Source organism: Sinohyriopsis cumingii, chromosome 13, assembly GCF_028554795.1.
Source record: "Sinohyriopsis cumingii isolate HCF-2022 chromosome 13, ASM2855479v2, whole genome shotgun sequence".
NCBI lineage: Eukaryota > Metazoa > Mollusca > Bivalvia > Unionida > Unionidae > Sinohyriopsis > Sinohyriopsis cumingii.
In genome coordinates this window covers 58,682,351-58,699,617 of record NC_142973.1, presented here as the reverse complement: position 1 = coordinate 58,699,617, position 17,267 = coordinate 58,682,351, and the positions used below count along the sequence as shown (strand labels likewise).

Below are 17,267 nucleotides of genomic sequence, written 5' to 3'. Positions count from 1 at the left end.
GACGTTTCTTCTTGAAAAGCAACAAGCGTAGGCAACCTTTATGTTGTTGACACTCGTGTGTCTGCCATTTTTGTTTATAGTAGATATTTAAATTAGTACCACGTGACTCATAACCCACCCACTAGACAAAGATGACGTGTCTGTTTTTGTGGTCACGTGCGGTTTCCATAACAGTTTGTGACCTACAAGTTTCAATTAAAGCAGGCCCCATCAAAATTCATTTTTTCTCGTTTATTTGTCAATTATCTAATTGAATCTTCACAAACTCTTGGATTTGTGAATTATTTCAGCTTATAAGCTGAACATTTCATTATTTTCATGACCTTTAGAATTCATAAAATTACAGACACTCTGCACTATTGTGCCTTTAAGTTGAAATGAGGAAAAAACTCATAACAAATATTCAACCAGTGGAAATTCCTTCTTGGAGCAAGCCTGCACTCAGATCTTATTTCCAGTTCAATTTCCTAAAGGAACATCTTCTCTTAAATTTTTCATACCAGCCAATATTCAAAGGTCATGTTTTGGTATGAAAAAGAAATTTAAAAGCATATTTAATGCAGAAGAGTGTGATTTATATATCAAATAATACAATGAAACACATGGGCATGAAATTTACAAGAATTTGTTTTCCCCCATAAAAACAGGGGCAGGAAATTGCTTTTATTCAACGTAGTCTTTTAACACAAATTTAAACCACCATTTCACATATTACTAAGTCAGATGTGTTAGAAGAGCCTATTGTGTTAATTTTCATAGGTAAGCTCAGCACATGGAACAAACCCAATATTTAAACCAAAGAGATCCTAGCTGTGATTCATTTTCAAGTGTGATTCATTTTTGAAGCTGATTTAGGAAGCAATTAGCTATAAATCAAGCAGAGAAGTTTGAACACCAGGAGAATCCAGTCTCTAGTGAATGTAGTGATGAATATTAATAACACCTGCATTACCTTCAAACCCTCATTGAATTTATATTTGAATTGTAGCAACTGCAACATTGTGTGACAAATAATATTAAAATAGGGGCAATTTTTGGGCATATGGAAATTGGGAGTCCAGACTTGTGATTTTTTTAACTCACCAGCCCTGAGCCTGTGTCAACAAAAAATTCTTTGAACACTGCTGAGATATATATAATCTATGTTGGGGTTTGGACCGAGACAAGGAAATCCCAGTCAAGGGTTTATATTATTTGTCTCCCCAAGAGGCTTGCCAGAGTAGGGAGACATATAATAAAAACCTGCGACTGGGATTTCCCTGTCTTGGTCCAAACCTCAACATAGATTATTTTTCTTACCCAATATTTTCCCTTAAAGTAAAAAGAATTCTTCACTAGTGTTCACGTCCAATGTTTACATGCGGCACATGAATATAAATATGTTAATGAGGGCTGTGGTGTGACCGTTGCGTCCGAAGTACACAGTTTATACACATGAGCAAAGAAAAATAACATAAAATGTCGCATAATAATGAGGTATTATCACATTTAATATATGGATGTTATATGAAACTGACAATAAATAATTAATATTTATTACAAAAAACTCTTTTATTTTCATCAATTCCAATTTTGAAAAGTTATATTGTAAATAATAAAATGATATTGGCTATTCACCTGTTATACTTAGCATAAGCTGTAATGAAGAGCTTTAGATTATTCATTGGTAATTAGAGATCTGTGTCATTATCGTATACAACTATTCTTTTCTTTGGAGGAGGTGAAACTGTGTGTGACATGCTGCTGTTGTTGTTGTGGGGCTTAACGCCATTTTTCAGCACATGATATACATGACGGCCAGTATTAATGGTGGAGGAAGAACCTGGGAATACCCCAGAAAGAACCACCCACCGACAAGAAGCTACTGGCAAGCTTTCTCACATACCCACATTGGCTGAATCCAAGACTCGAACCGCCGCAGACAGAGGTGAGATGGCAGTGATCCGTAATGGACAGCGCTTTAGACCACTTGGCCACTCGGGGCCCCCGTGTGTGACATACTTGTGTTGTATTTAATATTGATTGTAAAATTACCCCCGTGTATAAGAGACCCTCCAAAAATGTACTCTAGCGGATAACCATGTGCTAAACTTTCAAGTTCACTGATTCTTTGAACATTTATTTTTCTGTCCTGGAAATATGGCAAGTACTACAATGAAATTTGCTTAGGGATTAACGTATTGACAGATAAATGATTCCTTCTGGCTGATAAGTGCATTATTTGTCATTAAATAGTGTAGGTATATTTTTGATTCAACCGGGGTACAATGGTAATGCTTAACATAATTAGAATAAAGCATGTTTTATATAACACTTTTCTGGCTGTTATTAAGTTTTCTGTAGTTGTTAAGAGAGTTGGGAGGCTAAGAATTGTATAGGTCTATAGTCTATGTGCTTAGATCAGTGTTTTCTGTTATAGTTCATTTCATACAGCACTGAGAATTTTATCCTATCTGTAGCACAGTCATTTTTCAGGTCAGCGTCATTAAATGTTGCTAACAGTATATAATTTGTTTCACACAAAGTATTTAAAACCAGTCAGGTAGTTTTAGCTACATTTAATGACGCTGACCTGAAAAATCTACTGAGCTAGGCCTGCATATAGATAAAATTGGCCATGCTGTGTGGAACGAAATAGCATAATACCAAAAAGTTCGACATCATATGTGTTTGTGTCTTTGTCTCTCTCTAAATGTTTTTTATGGTGTGTTCTCAAAGATGGATTTACCTTAAGTTACTATGTTTTTGTTATAGATTTGTTGCTGTTGTTGTTTGATATTAGTACAACTACATCAGGCAGAGCAGAAGACAACAAGGGTTTCTTATTTTAAAAGTAGTTCTGAGCGCGTGGACACACTGACTGAGATAACTGGTCTAAAATGACAAGACTGAGATAAGAAAAGTAAGGTTAGCAAAACAGCTAGATTTCTCTGTCACATGGGTGAGAAAATGGAAGAATCTCATAGAGAACAAAAACGCCTGAAAATCTTGTAACTGAAAAAACAATAATAATAATTTTAAAAAACTTCAGATCAATGTGACATCAAATGATAATCAACTAAAGTGCTGGATTAAACTGAAAATAATTTATTTCACTGACGTATTACGTTACAAATAAGAGAAATCATTTAGCAGAAAATATGGATATTGTTTATTCTTATAAATGAACAACTAAAGATCAGATGTACTTTAAGTGATAAACTGCCCGTAAATCCCATACTTGATAAGCTAATTGCAAGCAGAATTAACCCCCTTTTTGGACTGTCAATCAAGTCACAGACTTTTAGCAGCTTACAGAGGATTTCTTGAATTTTTATGTGCATAACGCCCAAGCAATAAATGACGTAAGGAAAATATGCACATACAAATGGTCTTACGAAAACATGCTTGAGATTTATTTGTCTGAGACCTACTGACAGAAGATATGACTGGTAAAGATGCATAAAATACAAGAAATGAAAGGAATCACATTTCACCCTGGTAATTAACCTATTGTAACATGCCATGTAATAATTCAATAGCTTTAATTATTGACCCAACTGGGTACATATGTGTCACGTAACATGAAAACACTCTTGACAGAGATCAAGAATTAAAATGTGATGCCTGAATTCAATTCATACAAGAACATGTTAAAAACAAGTTCTGGTTTATACGATCTTTACATGATAATAAATGCATGTCATAACTCATGTGAAATAGTTCCACAATAAAGACAAGTAATATATTAAATGAGTGTGTCTCATATGCTGATGTAGTAGTCAATGATTTTAATCATCATAACGCTGAAGAGTGCAACAATTTTTTTCTCCATCATCCATCATAATCTGGGTTCTTCTTGAGAATCACAAATCCTTCCATCACAGGTGTCTGGGGTAGATCTTCACTAAGGTTGAGGAAATATACTAAAATTCTTTTTAATTATTCAAATTAAAATGTGCAATAACGAACATAAATGCATATAATCAATCCTTCACTTTTATTATCCTATTATATCACTCAAATTTACCAAAAGATGTGAAAGATGGAAAGTGTGTACACATGACATGGATGCCAGTTCTTAACATGATACAACCAAAAAGCAAATTGCCAAGATAAACAAGAGCCATAACTCTAAAAGATTTTGTTTACAGATGACAAGACTTATCTTCCTCGTGTAATGACCAATACCATGTTTGATTTTAATCCGTGAAGTGTTACTGTACAGAAACAAACTTAATGAGGGATGTGACATGAAATGGTGCGATGGATGGACATGAAATAGTGGGATGAATGTCATGTAAAATGGGATGGATGGACAAAAAATGGTGGAATGGATGGACATGAGATGGTGGGATGGATGTGACATGAAATGGTGAGAAGGATGGACATGAATTGGTGAAATGAAAGTGACATGAAATGGTGGGATGGATGGACAAGAAATGGTGGTATGGATGGATACAAAACCAATTTTTTCTAATAAAACAAATGTTTCCTCAATAGTATTTACACAATTATAATACCTTAGGAGAACTACTATCATCTCACAAATCCAGCTCTCACAGGCTAAAACTTTAAGCTAAAAAGCTAAAAGTTATCTGCCCACAGAGGTGGAATTAGTGATCTCCCATTGACACTGTGAAAGGTGCAAAATCCCATAAAATCATCAGTTACAACTTGGAGCAGAAGGCACACTGCCTATATGGCTGTAACTGTGGGGAGGCTGGGAGGGTTTATTATGACTGAGTGAATATTATCAAAGAAACATATTTTACTAGAAACAAAAATTGGTTTCTTCTTCAAATATGTTACCCATTCTAATACCTTAGGAGAATAGCTAAGAGGTGGAGGGAGATACATCTATTTACCTCGGAAAGACCAGCTTTGGTCTCCTAAGGTATTAATAATAATAATAATAATGAGGACTTTGTATAGCGCCTAATCTTTAGAAGCTCTAAGCGCTTTACAACATTAGACAATACCTATAAGATAAAAAACATATAATAATATTATTGCAAAAACAAACACCATGAAATTAGAAAAACATTAAAAATAAAAAACATGCTGAGAATATTTCAGGTAGGAAACATTATTAGGTCTTTAAGTTTGTTCTTGCAGTCGAAATAAGTGAGTTTTGAGAGCCCTCTTGAATGTGATCACTGTGTCTTTGTGTCTTCAGTGGGCAATTCATTCCACGTTGCTGGGCCCTGGTATGCAAAAGAACGCTGTCCATGTGACTTTGTTTTCATAGTGGGAATAATGAGTATACGATTGTCAGAAGAGGAGTGTAAGTATCTTGCTGGTGTGTACACATAGGTGAGGTCGGATAGGTATATTGGACTAGTGTCCGACAGTGAAACGTAGCACAGAGAACAAATTTTGTATTTGATTCTGGATCGAATGGATAGCCAGTGTAGGGTACAGAGCAGCGGGGAGGTGTGCTCTGATCGTGCTACTCTAAGTATGATCCAAGCAGCTGTGTTTTGAACTTTTTGAAGTTTCTGGAGCAGATATTGAGATGAACCAGACAGAATTGAGTTACAATAGTCCAGTCTTGAAAGTACTAATGAACATACAAGTGTTTTGGTGGCATCAACTGAAAGATATTTGTGAATTGAGCTGATGCATCTCAGCTCAAGATATGCAGCCTTGCATATGTTCATGACATGTTGGTGCAATGTGAGAGTACTGTCCAGAGTAACACCTAGGTTTCGTACTGATTGTGTGAATTTAATGTTGGTGTTGCTGATATTTATTGTTTGAGGTAAAGGATGTGAATGAGAAAGTCTTTGTGTTGTGATCAGAATGGCCTCAGTTTTATCATCATTCATCTGCAGCTTGTTACATGTTATCCATGATTTCACATCAGAAATGCACCTCTCTCTACACCTTGGATGGTAGCATCAACTTCAGTTGGGTGGCTAGATTTGTATATTTGGGTGTCATCAGCGTACAATTGGTGAGACACTGGAATGATGATCTATGACACTTGAGAGCGAATGTGTGTACATAATGAAGAGAACAGGTCCATGAATAGACCCCTGTGGAACACAACAACATAGATCAACTGGGCTGGAGTGTATTCCATTTGCAGATACAACTTGTGTCCTGTTGACCAAGTAGGACTTGAACCACAGTAAGGATACATCATGAATGCCAAATACATGCTGGAGACAGTGAAGTAATATATCATGGTCTATTGTGTCAAATGCTGCAGAGAAATCAAGGAAGGTGAGGACTGTAATCTTTCTGCTATCCAATGCAGAGAGAATGTCATTAACTACATTTAGAAGAGTAGTTTCAGTACTGTGGCAAGGGCAATATGCAGATTGTACATTGCTAAAAAGACTGTTTGAATTTAGATGAGATACAAGCTGGGATAGAACAAACTTTTCTACGATTTTTTATATGAATGGGAGATTAGAAACTGGGCTAGTTCTTTAAATCGTTATGGTCTATTGTTGGTTTCTTCAGCAGAGGCTTTACAATGGCAGTTTTGAAAAATGATGGGAATTCCCCAGATGAGAGAGAGGTATGAATAACATCAGTTAGTGAGGGCAATACTGGATCTAAGCACTCAAGCAGCAGTGATGATGGAATTGGATAAAGTTCACATGACTTTGGTGCACTCTTCATCAGGATTGTTCATACGAAATCCATAGAGACAGGTAGTTGGAAATGGTGTTGATTTGTTCCTTGACATTAGCTTGTTAGTAATCTCGAAGAGCTCTTTGCAGCTAGAACTTTCCATGATCTTAGTAGTGTAGTGGGCTGATTTTGCTGCATGGACTATATTTGTGACATATTAAGACAGCTTCTAGATAACTTGATCACATATGTTGGGGAGCTATTTTGGAAGGGATGGCCATCTCATTGGAGGGATTCTCCAGCAATTGTTGTGAGAACCATTTGTTCTTAAGGGCGTATTTTTTTAAGATCCAGATGTGCAAGTTGAGTAGCTCTGGTTGGAATGAAACACCTGCCATCATGGCTGCTAAGATGAGGGAATATCTCAAGTCCTGGTAATTCTGTTGTGAGATTCATGGGGTTGATCCAAGATTTCCAACTGAACCTTGCCAGAGGTCATACCTGCACAGGTATTCCCAACAACAGTCCAGAGTTGTTTCCCTGCCTTCAAGATGCAATCTCATATTGTGCGGATTATGAAAGTTGGTCCATGGTCAAAGGTTTGGCATCCAGTTGGACCAGTAAATGGAAGAGGGAACTGACAAACAGAATTTGGTACTAATCCGGCTATCAAGGGGAGATCACTCTATTTGACTGCCACCAAGGTGGGCTGTTAACCTTTAGCATTTTTAGCTAGAAGTTTTGTCTGGAGGGCTGTATTTGCATGGTAGTTCTCCTAAGGTATTATGACTGGGTAACATATTTTTGAAGAAATGGTGGGATGGATGGACATGCATAACATTATATGTTCTCTCCAAGGTTAAGACACAGATAAAAATTAGTTTTAGAATCCCTGAAATCAATGTGCTGTGAACATTAAATACACATCCCATAGTAAGGAAATAATTAAGTGCATGTTAAATTTTTGTCCTACTCTACTACTGATCCAAAAGTATTAACTATAAAACAGGAGGTATTTTAAATTCATAGTATGAAAATTTACCTTGAAATACTTGAGATATAACTGACATACAACAATGTAATAATTACCAAAGTTAGAGAAGTCATTTCACATTAATTATGAAAAGTTGATACATTTCAAATGAAATGCACACCGAGATATACATGGGTAAAACTTCTGAATATACCAAGTATTATCTACAAGCCTGCAAATGAATAACTGTGCCTAAGGAAAACGACTTTCCAATTTTCAACCCCTTTCCCTATGAATTACACCACAATGGTCCACCTACTGGCACATGGATAATTTTTGTAGGTGGCCAGTGCTCATAAAAAAAGTCAGTTCTAAAACTTTAGTACCATTACTATAATATATATGTATGGCCCACAAACTGCATTTCTGGTGCATGTGTTAAAGATGTTGGACCACCCTAAATTATACCATATGATGTAGCTTCAAAAGATTACTGTATATACTCACTTATAAGATGAGTCTAACGGCAAACTGCACAGACAGAGATCTGCTGTCGCATAATGCATATGCATGTCTGGGTGTGTGCAGTTTGCTAGGAGTAATCAGCAGAATATACAATGAAGACCCTGTTCTACAGGTGCATATTGCTATGGCAGATCTGGAACTTTGTTGTTTGCAGTTTGATTTGACTTATATGCGAATATATATGGTATATAAAAACCATTAAATGATCAGTATACAGCTGGGTAAGAAATTCAGTTTACTATCATAAGCTTCAAACTGCTAAGCCTGCCTGCCATTCATGACATTTACCAGAATGTGGATGAGAAGACTATAGCTACCGCAATTAGGATGATTATATAAAAGGATACATTCATCTGTAGCAAGCTCTGCCCTCTCTCCATAAGCAAGCAGGACTGGTGTAGTATGAGTCTGAAATCCTGTGATAGTCTTTGGTTTCCCAGCTTGACCCACTACATCAACAGCCTGCAATAATTAAGGACAAATAAAATAAAATGATGAACAAAAATAACATTCAACAGTTAAAGATCAATATCAATCCCAACCTGATTGTTTCAATATCATACATTTATGACTTTTTTGTTGAGTTTAATATATTGTTTTACTCAGCTGTGAAATGACATTAGCTGATGCAAATATATGCTTTACACATTTCAATGAAACAATGTAATGAACTAAACAAAACCCATAATTGTTTTATTACTTTCATACCATGATCTTAAAATATTGTCCTAAGAGTGTAATATCAAATCACTGAGAAGAAATCAATGCACTGTATTACTCTTAGCGCATGTGACTTTTCAGCTGTCAAAATTCAAAATAATTTTTGTGAAAGTAACAAGTTTATTGCAGTAAAATCTGTACAAACAAATAAAAAAGCCTTCTTTCCAACAACTAAAGGATTTCTTGTTGTTGTGCTGTTTAACACCATTTTTCAGCACAAGATATGCTATATATGGAGGCCAGAATAACTGGTGAAAGAAGAACCTGGGAAAAATCGGGGAAGAACAAGCAATGCATGAGAAACAGCTAGCAAGCTTTCTTATGTTCCCACGCACAAAGATTTGTTTTATTGACTACAATTAATATTGACATGAAAAGTAAATGTTTATCAGTTACTATGGCAATGATATCCCAAATCTTTTAAGTATTATCATACTTTTCAAAAATATTATTGACAGAAAACAAAGGTTACTTTACATGTATAATAGTAAATTGTTGACTTTCGTTCAAACACAAAGTTCAAATGTGTCCGACACTGCTCAACTGGCTTACATAACTTAACAGTGGATCATTTCACTAAACAGGCTTGTGTATTATTATAAGTAAACAACCTATGTCAACTATCCCCCAAACTTTATATCATGCTGATTTTAAATATTTTACTATATCCTGATATAAAATTATTTCTAAATATAAGAAGCATAATTAATATTCAAAGGCTCTTGCACAATTAAGTTTGATGTAGTGTGGTAAGAAGCACAGCTGATGCATGGATCTTGATCTTAATCATTATAATCAATGAACTCATCCAAGAGTTGTTGTTGTTGTAGGGTTTAATGCCATTTTTCAGCACATGATAGGCTATACATGGTGGCCAGTATTAATGGTGGAGGAAGAACCTGAGAAAACCCCGGAAAGAACCACCGACCCACGAGAAGCTACTGGTAAGCTTTCTCACATACCCACATTGGCTGAATCTGAGACAAACAACCCATGTAGACAGAGGTGAGATGGCAGTGATCCATAACGGAGAGCGCTTTAGACCACTCGGCCACTCAGGGCACCCTCCAAGAGTTGAAGATACAAGTCATACTCCAGGTTTTATAAAAATCCTATCAGTTATGGTTTCTGAGTGTCAAGGTAAGCCAATCTGATGCAAGATAACCTCATTATTATGCATCCATGTCAGTCATAAACAAAAAAACCAGTCTAAGATCTCGATGATACAAGCATAGATTTTGAAGTTTGATACAAACTTATTGATGCATGAATAATGCTTATCATTAAACTTGTCTAGATCTTGATGATATGAGGTGAGCAAAAAAGGTAGAGGTTTTTGTTTAACCCTTTACCTCATGCAAGAGCATTTGGACACCTCTACTCCATTTGCATGGAAGCCCCTTTTGATGCTTCTACTCCATTTGCAAGGAAGTGCCTTTTGATGCCTGCTGTAAACATTGGCCATTTTTAGCGGGTTTTCGTAGCGCCACCTTCGGGGGAAACCCCCTATTAGATACCTCATTCATTGCTGTGAATGACCATTATGTCATATTACGTCAGATCACATAGTTGCTGTTTATGCTCTGGTCGAAATCTGCTAATCAAATGAACTGAGTCGCATTCTCCACTCTCCAAAATGGAGGTTGCGGATTTTGTTCAGTACTTTTCATGATTAGAATCACAACTATGAAAGCTTCAATAACTTAGGTAAAGGCTCTAATATTGATGTAGGTAGCAATTAGTTTTTATAAATTATCAAATTCAGATGACTTAATGATGTAGATGCAGACAAAGAATTTGTAAATTTTGATTATGAGAAATGGCAGCTACAGGTGGTCACGTGGCTTCACTGACTTGATGGTGAACAAGTTCTCTCAAGATTTTAAAGCACATAAAAAATTCTTACGTGAAAAATAATTACACAGCTATAATGAATAGACTTTACTCTTAAATTTTCCATACATAATAGATGTGTACCAAAAATGTAAAATGGTTAAAATTGATGTTAAACTTAACATACACTACACTGCTCAACAGTTAACAGACAGGCCTATGTGCATGGAGTTGAATAGGTAACAGGAGTTCTATTTATAGCGCACTGCACTGGGTAATTTTGCTACATGTGTATCGGAGGGCTAAAAGCCATACACTCTATGAGGTAAAGGGTTGATCTCAAATCTTTGTTGCAGACTTTTATACAAAATCTGACTCACGAGTTTTATCAAACTAGATTAGATGTATCACAAGCCAATTTGAAAAAGAGACCATGGTTAAAACGCCAATCAAGATTTCTTTTTATCATGAATGAATGCTTATATAAAAGCTGACAGAAAAAGGAGTCAAGTGTCATACCTGACCGACTCTCACTGCCACAGGCAAGGGTCGTAACTCTTCATCAAATGTGACAAGCATTCTGGGTTGCATGGCTGCTACTAGATGATACAGTAAGTAGTGTGACTTGCCCAGTATAACTGAAATAAAACAAACTCACGTTAAATGCTGAACATTCTGAGGGAGTAAGAAAACAGTCCTTTTGACTTTTGTGAAACATCTTGAAAATGGGACAGGCAAGATGTTTGGATACCTATACTTCTGAAAAAGTTATACCTTATGTCAACCTCAAATATAAACCCTTCCATTCCAATGGCATTTAGCGCTCTAAAAAGCCAGTTTACAAAATAAACCCTCCAACTACCTTGACATTTTGACTTCTAAAGTAAGCTAGCCTAAAAATATAAGCGCCACCCTGCAACTCCTATGAAATTTTGCCTTCTAAAGTAAGCCAGTCTAAAAAATAAGCCCCCTTCCAATAAACTCCCATGTCATTTAATCTAAAAATAAGCCCCACCCCCCATCTCCTATGGAATTTTGCCTTCTAAGTAAGCCAGTCTAAAAGTTAAGCCCCCCTCCCATCAACTCCCATGTCATTTAATCTAAAAATAAGCCCCCCCATCCCAATCCCAATCCTACGGCATTTTGCTTTTTAAAGTATTCCTATGGCATTTTGCCCTCTAAAGTAAGCCAGATTAAAAAATAAGCCATTCAATTCCCTTGCCATTTGGCCTTATAAAATAAGCCAGCCTAAAAAATTAGCCCTCCAATTCCAGTGACATTCTGCCTTCTATGGTAAGCTTATCTAAAAGAATAAGCAACCTAATATATTTAATGTACACATTAAATGGAACAAGTCAGAATGATGAGAACAAATTTACATCTCCCATAAGAAAGAAAAATTGTAAACAAAATGTAAAAATCTAATACAGTAAAACCTGCTATGAGACACCACCCCTTCTGCCAACCAAAACTGGTCTCTCAAGACAGGTGGTCTCTCATAAGAGGTGTGTGAAAATGGACTGGTTTCCAGGATCAATAGCAATATTTAAGAAGACAAAATACCCATACTCACTGTACATGTATCATATCATTCATTCATAAATCTTGTTAAATATTGCATGCATTTCTCTCAAAATAACGTTATATAATAAAGATATACATTTTCAAACAATGTGAATCAAATTTATATTTGAACATCACATGAATACGTTCTTTCTTCCAGTGTTAGAATTTTTTTTTTTTCATCGGAGGTTCTGCCATTGTTATAAGTGCTGACATAATAATAACTAGATGTATTTTGGTTTTTATCAGGTTTTGGGGAAATGTGGAATAAATGTATTTTATTTACCAATGAATGAAACCAAAAGACATAATTATCTCATCAAGAAAAAATACATTTATTTTGAGACAAAGTTTAAATCATAAGCATTATAGCTTGATAAACAAAGGCTGCAACCATCTGCACCTGGGTAAACTGATGGTGGCTTGGTGAAACACTAACAAAAGAAAGAAGAAGGAAAAAATCTGGAAATGATTCTCACTTACTAGTATTAAAGACAAATAGCTCATTCACCCCCACCCCCAAGCATTACAGATTACATGGAAAGACAAACAACCCTACACTGAAGTTCTTTCAAAAGATTTCTCTCTGGGACATTAGGATTACCTGCATTGTGTGGGTTTTCACAAAGATAAAGAACAAATGCAAACCTCTAAATTGACTGCATATGTCCATCATTACTCCCTTTGATGAAAAAATGGTTAATCTTACTGGCTATTCACATGACTTCGGCTCTACAGTGGCAGTTAGTGAAATGTACTTTAGTCTGGTTTACTGCTGTTTACAAATGATACCATACCCTGGACTTGTAAAGTTCACAAAACTTACAAGCCAATTTTTTTTTTAAATACCTTATTAGAACAATCTTTACTATTTATGCGGTTGTTGTTACAAAGGATTAAATTATGGATAGTGTGTTTATCTCGCTATATGGTTGTTCAAATGTTGTGTTACTTAATGTGCACTTTGTTTACATACTACATGTATCCTGAGCTTTCATGTTTACAAAGGATTAAGTCAAGGTCAGCGGTGTCAATCTGGTGTTTTTTTGCGATGCGGTCAAAATGCATATTTTGACAAGACATCACAGTATCTGGTCACGTTCAGCAGGTGGTCGCTCATAACAGAGCATTTATCATCTTATTTCTTCAACAATATTTATTAGTGGTTTTTGAACTAAAATCCTAGCCTTAGGTAAAATATCCCACATTTCTGTCTTTAATTTCTGCTCTTAATTTTTTAACTTGATGTTATCAGTCTTTATGTTATACAAAATTTTTTTGCAGGTTTAATTACACTCTTTTTGATGCTACATCTGAGAGTAATCATTTAATTAAAAAATACCAATATTTTATTTATTTTATACAGTGTTCCACCAAACGTTTGCTGCCTGGATTCTAGCCACCCTTCATTACTGCCAATAAATTTGAACTGATTTGCTCCTGAATTCCCTCTCTGATTTACAACCCTTGCTATCAACCTAGCCAGATCAATGTACAAAAGATGTATAAGCAACAGTCACAAATCACAAACATCAGCTATGTTTGTCAGTTTAAATGATTCAATCAGTGACTTAATGCTAATAGCTAAGACCAACATGAGTACAAATAGCTTAATTAGAAAGCCAATGTCAGTTTGAGTAACATCATTGCCATATAATTTTCTGCAAATTGGGAGAAGCTTAATTTAATTAGTTCCTTTTATTCATCAACAACTCATTTTTAATGATCCAATGGTTGAATTTACCTATATCTATCTACCTATATACAGGTCTCCCTCCATGTTTTACCTTCAAAACAGATCAAAGAGTGCAACTTCCACATGCAATGGAAATCTCACCTATAACAAATCCGAATGTGGAAGGGGATATCACTAACAACCAAATCTTTCACAATGTACTTCCTGCAGGTGCAAAAAAAAAAACTGCCATGGCCATAGACACTTGTTTCATTTCTGCCAGTGAAAAGGAAGCTGTTGACAACACCCACTTCCCTTCCACACATTAACACAATGACTATAATTCATGTTGTTAAAATGTGGCACCTTTCCAATTCTGTCCTAATTTTTTAAGAACCCTGTTGGCATGCTCTGTCACTGATTATATACATTAGCATAAAAGGAGACATTACAAACTTGTTCCCTCACGTGATTTATGTAATTTAAGAGCATTAAACAACCACTTTTGCTGAAAATTTCTGTTGTTTTGTATTTAAATGGACCTAGTTTGAATGCCAATATTTTTGGTGTGTCATGCAGTGAATATGACACAGCTAAATGAGAGCCCTATAAATACACACTTGTCACTAGCCAGATAAGAGTAATATATTTTTTAATTTTTTTTATCTCCTTTCTACTAACCATTCAATAATATTATACATACCTGCTTGCCACTATCCACCCAAGAACACCATATCTACCTGCCTGCCACTAGCCATATACACACCTGCTTGCCACAAGCCAAGTAAAAGCACTATATAGGTGATGTTCATTATATGCCAATTTGATTTATGTACTTTCATTTTAACACCATTCATAATGAAGAAGTAACATATAATTTGTGCCACTGTGTTCGTTTTTATGCCATTGCTGGTGCCATGTGATGTAACCTGTATGCAGATCACATATGTATTATATGTATTGTTTTAAATTATGCATACATAAATTTTTGAAACCTCAAAGGTATAATGTACCCAAGAATTTAATTTACAAATATCTTATGGAAAAATTACTTTCAATTTATGCCAATTTTAATAAGCCATAACCTCAGGATCACATCTAAGGCATAAATCGAGTGCCATCTGTACATACCTGCTTGCCACATGCCATTCAAGAGCATCATACATATCTGCTTGCCAATAACTATTCCAAGTACCATACATACATGCTTGCCATTAACCATTCAATGTACCATACATACCTGCTTGCCATTAACCATTCAAAGTACCATACATATATGTTTGCCATTAACCATTCCAAGTACCATACATACATGTTTGCCATTAACCATTCCAAGTACCATACATACATGCTTGCCATTTACCATTCAAAGTACCATACATATGTTTGCCATTAACCATTCCAAGTACCATACATACATGTTTGCCATTAACCATTCCAAGTACCATACATACATGCTTGCCATTTACCATTCCAAGTACCATACATACATGCTTGCCATTTACCATTCAAAGTACCATACATATGTTTGCCATTAACCATTCAAAGTACCATACATATGCTTGCCAATCACAATTTTATTCACTGATATAATGTCTCTGTCTTAAAAGGTATGAGTTGGAAACATAACACACACAAACACTTATGCATGTGAGTAAAACTTAAAGAAAATATAAAACTTCTTTCCATAAAAGATGTAGGGGCAACGAGGCTAAATCTAAAGTACAAAGAGAAAAAAAGTACCATTCTTAACATCCAAACAAGAGACAAGGGTAGCCAGTAAACCTGCAACAGCTACTGGACTCATTAGGGCTCTGTCACTGTGGTATGGACAAAGGGTCAATGTTCCCTTTCCCAAGTGGGTAAGACCCTGGGCAAGGCGAACCATGAACAAGTTGTTGGCATCCTTGGAGTGGTACACAGCCAGCTGTCTCAGCATGGCAGCAAGGCGGGCATTGTTTGTTCCTATGGTGAAGGAAACATGAAATGATCAACAATCACTTATATGATATTCAATACTTAGCATGTTATGAAGTTAGCAACTGATTATCTGTGGATATAAAAACAGGCGTGACTGATGTTAAAACTAAAAGAATATATGGAAATCATCAAAAATAACCAAAACATTATTTTTGCACCCATCCATCCCAGTCATATCCCCACCACTATCCCCACTGCCCTCGCCTGGCTGCTTTCAAAAACTGAAACCTTCACTGCCATCTATTCATCCTCCAGAAAAAGCAAACAAAATACGATCACACTTCATTTGGTGTATATGGAGTTCAGGTTACAAGGGAGTACTTATTTTATGTGTTGGTGAAATTGGGTCCAAGATACTGAAAGAGTAACATACATGTATCTGAAAATATATAAAACAACCAAGGATACATATTAGGTCAGAATTAACAAGTTTTGGTGAAGTGACTTATTCATGATGCATCAACATTACCAATTTCCTTCAGTGAAGACCCTGCCCCCACCCAAAGACAGTGAGGTGTATAAAACAAGAAGCCAAAACTACAAGACAATAAAGCATGGGCGTTAAGTCAAAGTGACCTACTTTTGGAACTGTTAAGTTATTCACCTTGAGAGGCATCCTGAATGTTGGTAAAATGGAATCCATGATAATGATGGTGTTACAAACAAATAGTTGAAAAAATACTTAAGCCACCCAAGTGTGCAAATATGGTTATAGTTGCCTAATTTTGGTACCACTCAGTTACTTCCCTTGAAATATATCCACTTAATCAATTTTCATGAGGGTAGGTGAAATAAGGTACAAGTTAATGAGGGTGTAATCAAATAAACAGTTAAAATTACATAATCACTTATAGGTGGAAATGGGGACACAGTGATCATTATTTGGTATAATTAATTCACTAATTCATGTAAATTATGTCACAGTGACCTAGGTCTGATTTAGTTGAGTTCCTCTTGTTGAGATACATCCTTATACAATTTTCGTAAGTGCTGGTGAAATAGGATCTAATATATTAAATCATGAGGAATAAAAAGCTAAAAATACAAGCACTAAACGTGCAGATTAGGTCACAATCAGCCTGTTGTGGTGTGGTTGCAGAATTACATATCCAAAGAAGCATTTATGACATTAAAAGCAGGTCCATGACCATGAGGACAAAAACAAATAAGAGCCTAATAATATAAAGGTAACACAAGTATCAATTTAGGTCAAAGTCACCAAGTTTTGATATGACTGTGTCCCTCTTCTTGAGATGCATTTAGATAAAAACAATTTCATAATTGCAAGTGAATTATGGTCCATGATACTGTGGGTGTAATCAACAAAGAACTGAACACACAAATAAATGTACATACATAATTTATGAACACAATGTCATGCCTCTTTCAAGCTCTGTGGATGAGGGGGCAACAACATGTGGAAAATCTTCA

The 17,267-nt window shown here is 35.7% G+C and overlaps 1 protein-coding gene across 1 annotated transcript in view; it reads right to left on the bottom strand.

Moving 5' to 3' along the window:
• Nucleotides 1–3,066: 3,066 nt before the first annotated feature.
• LOC149785653 (26S proteasome non-ATPase regulatory subunit 2-like) overlaps nt 3,067–17,267 on the bottom strand; it is a 63,975-nt gene continuing 49,774 nt past the window's right edge. The window contains exons 19-22 of the mRNA XM_089979481.1: nt 15,600–15,821; nt 11,138–11,256; nt 8,413–8,527; nt 3,067–3,881 (exon numbers count right to left, since the gene is read on the bottom strand). Coding sequence (XP_089835607.1) covers nt 3,814–3,881; nt 8,413–8,527; nt 11,138–11,256; nt 15,600–15,821 — 524 coding nt within the window. The 3' untranslated portion in view covers nt 3,067–3,813. The remainder of the gene's footprint in view (nt 3,882–8,412; nt 8,528–11,137; nt 11,257–15,599; nt 15,822–17,267) is intronic.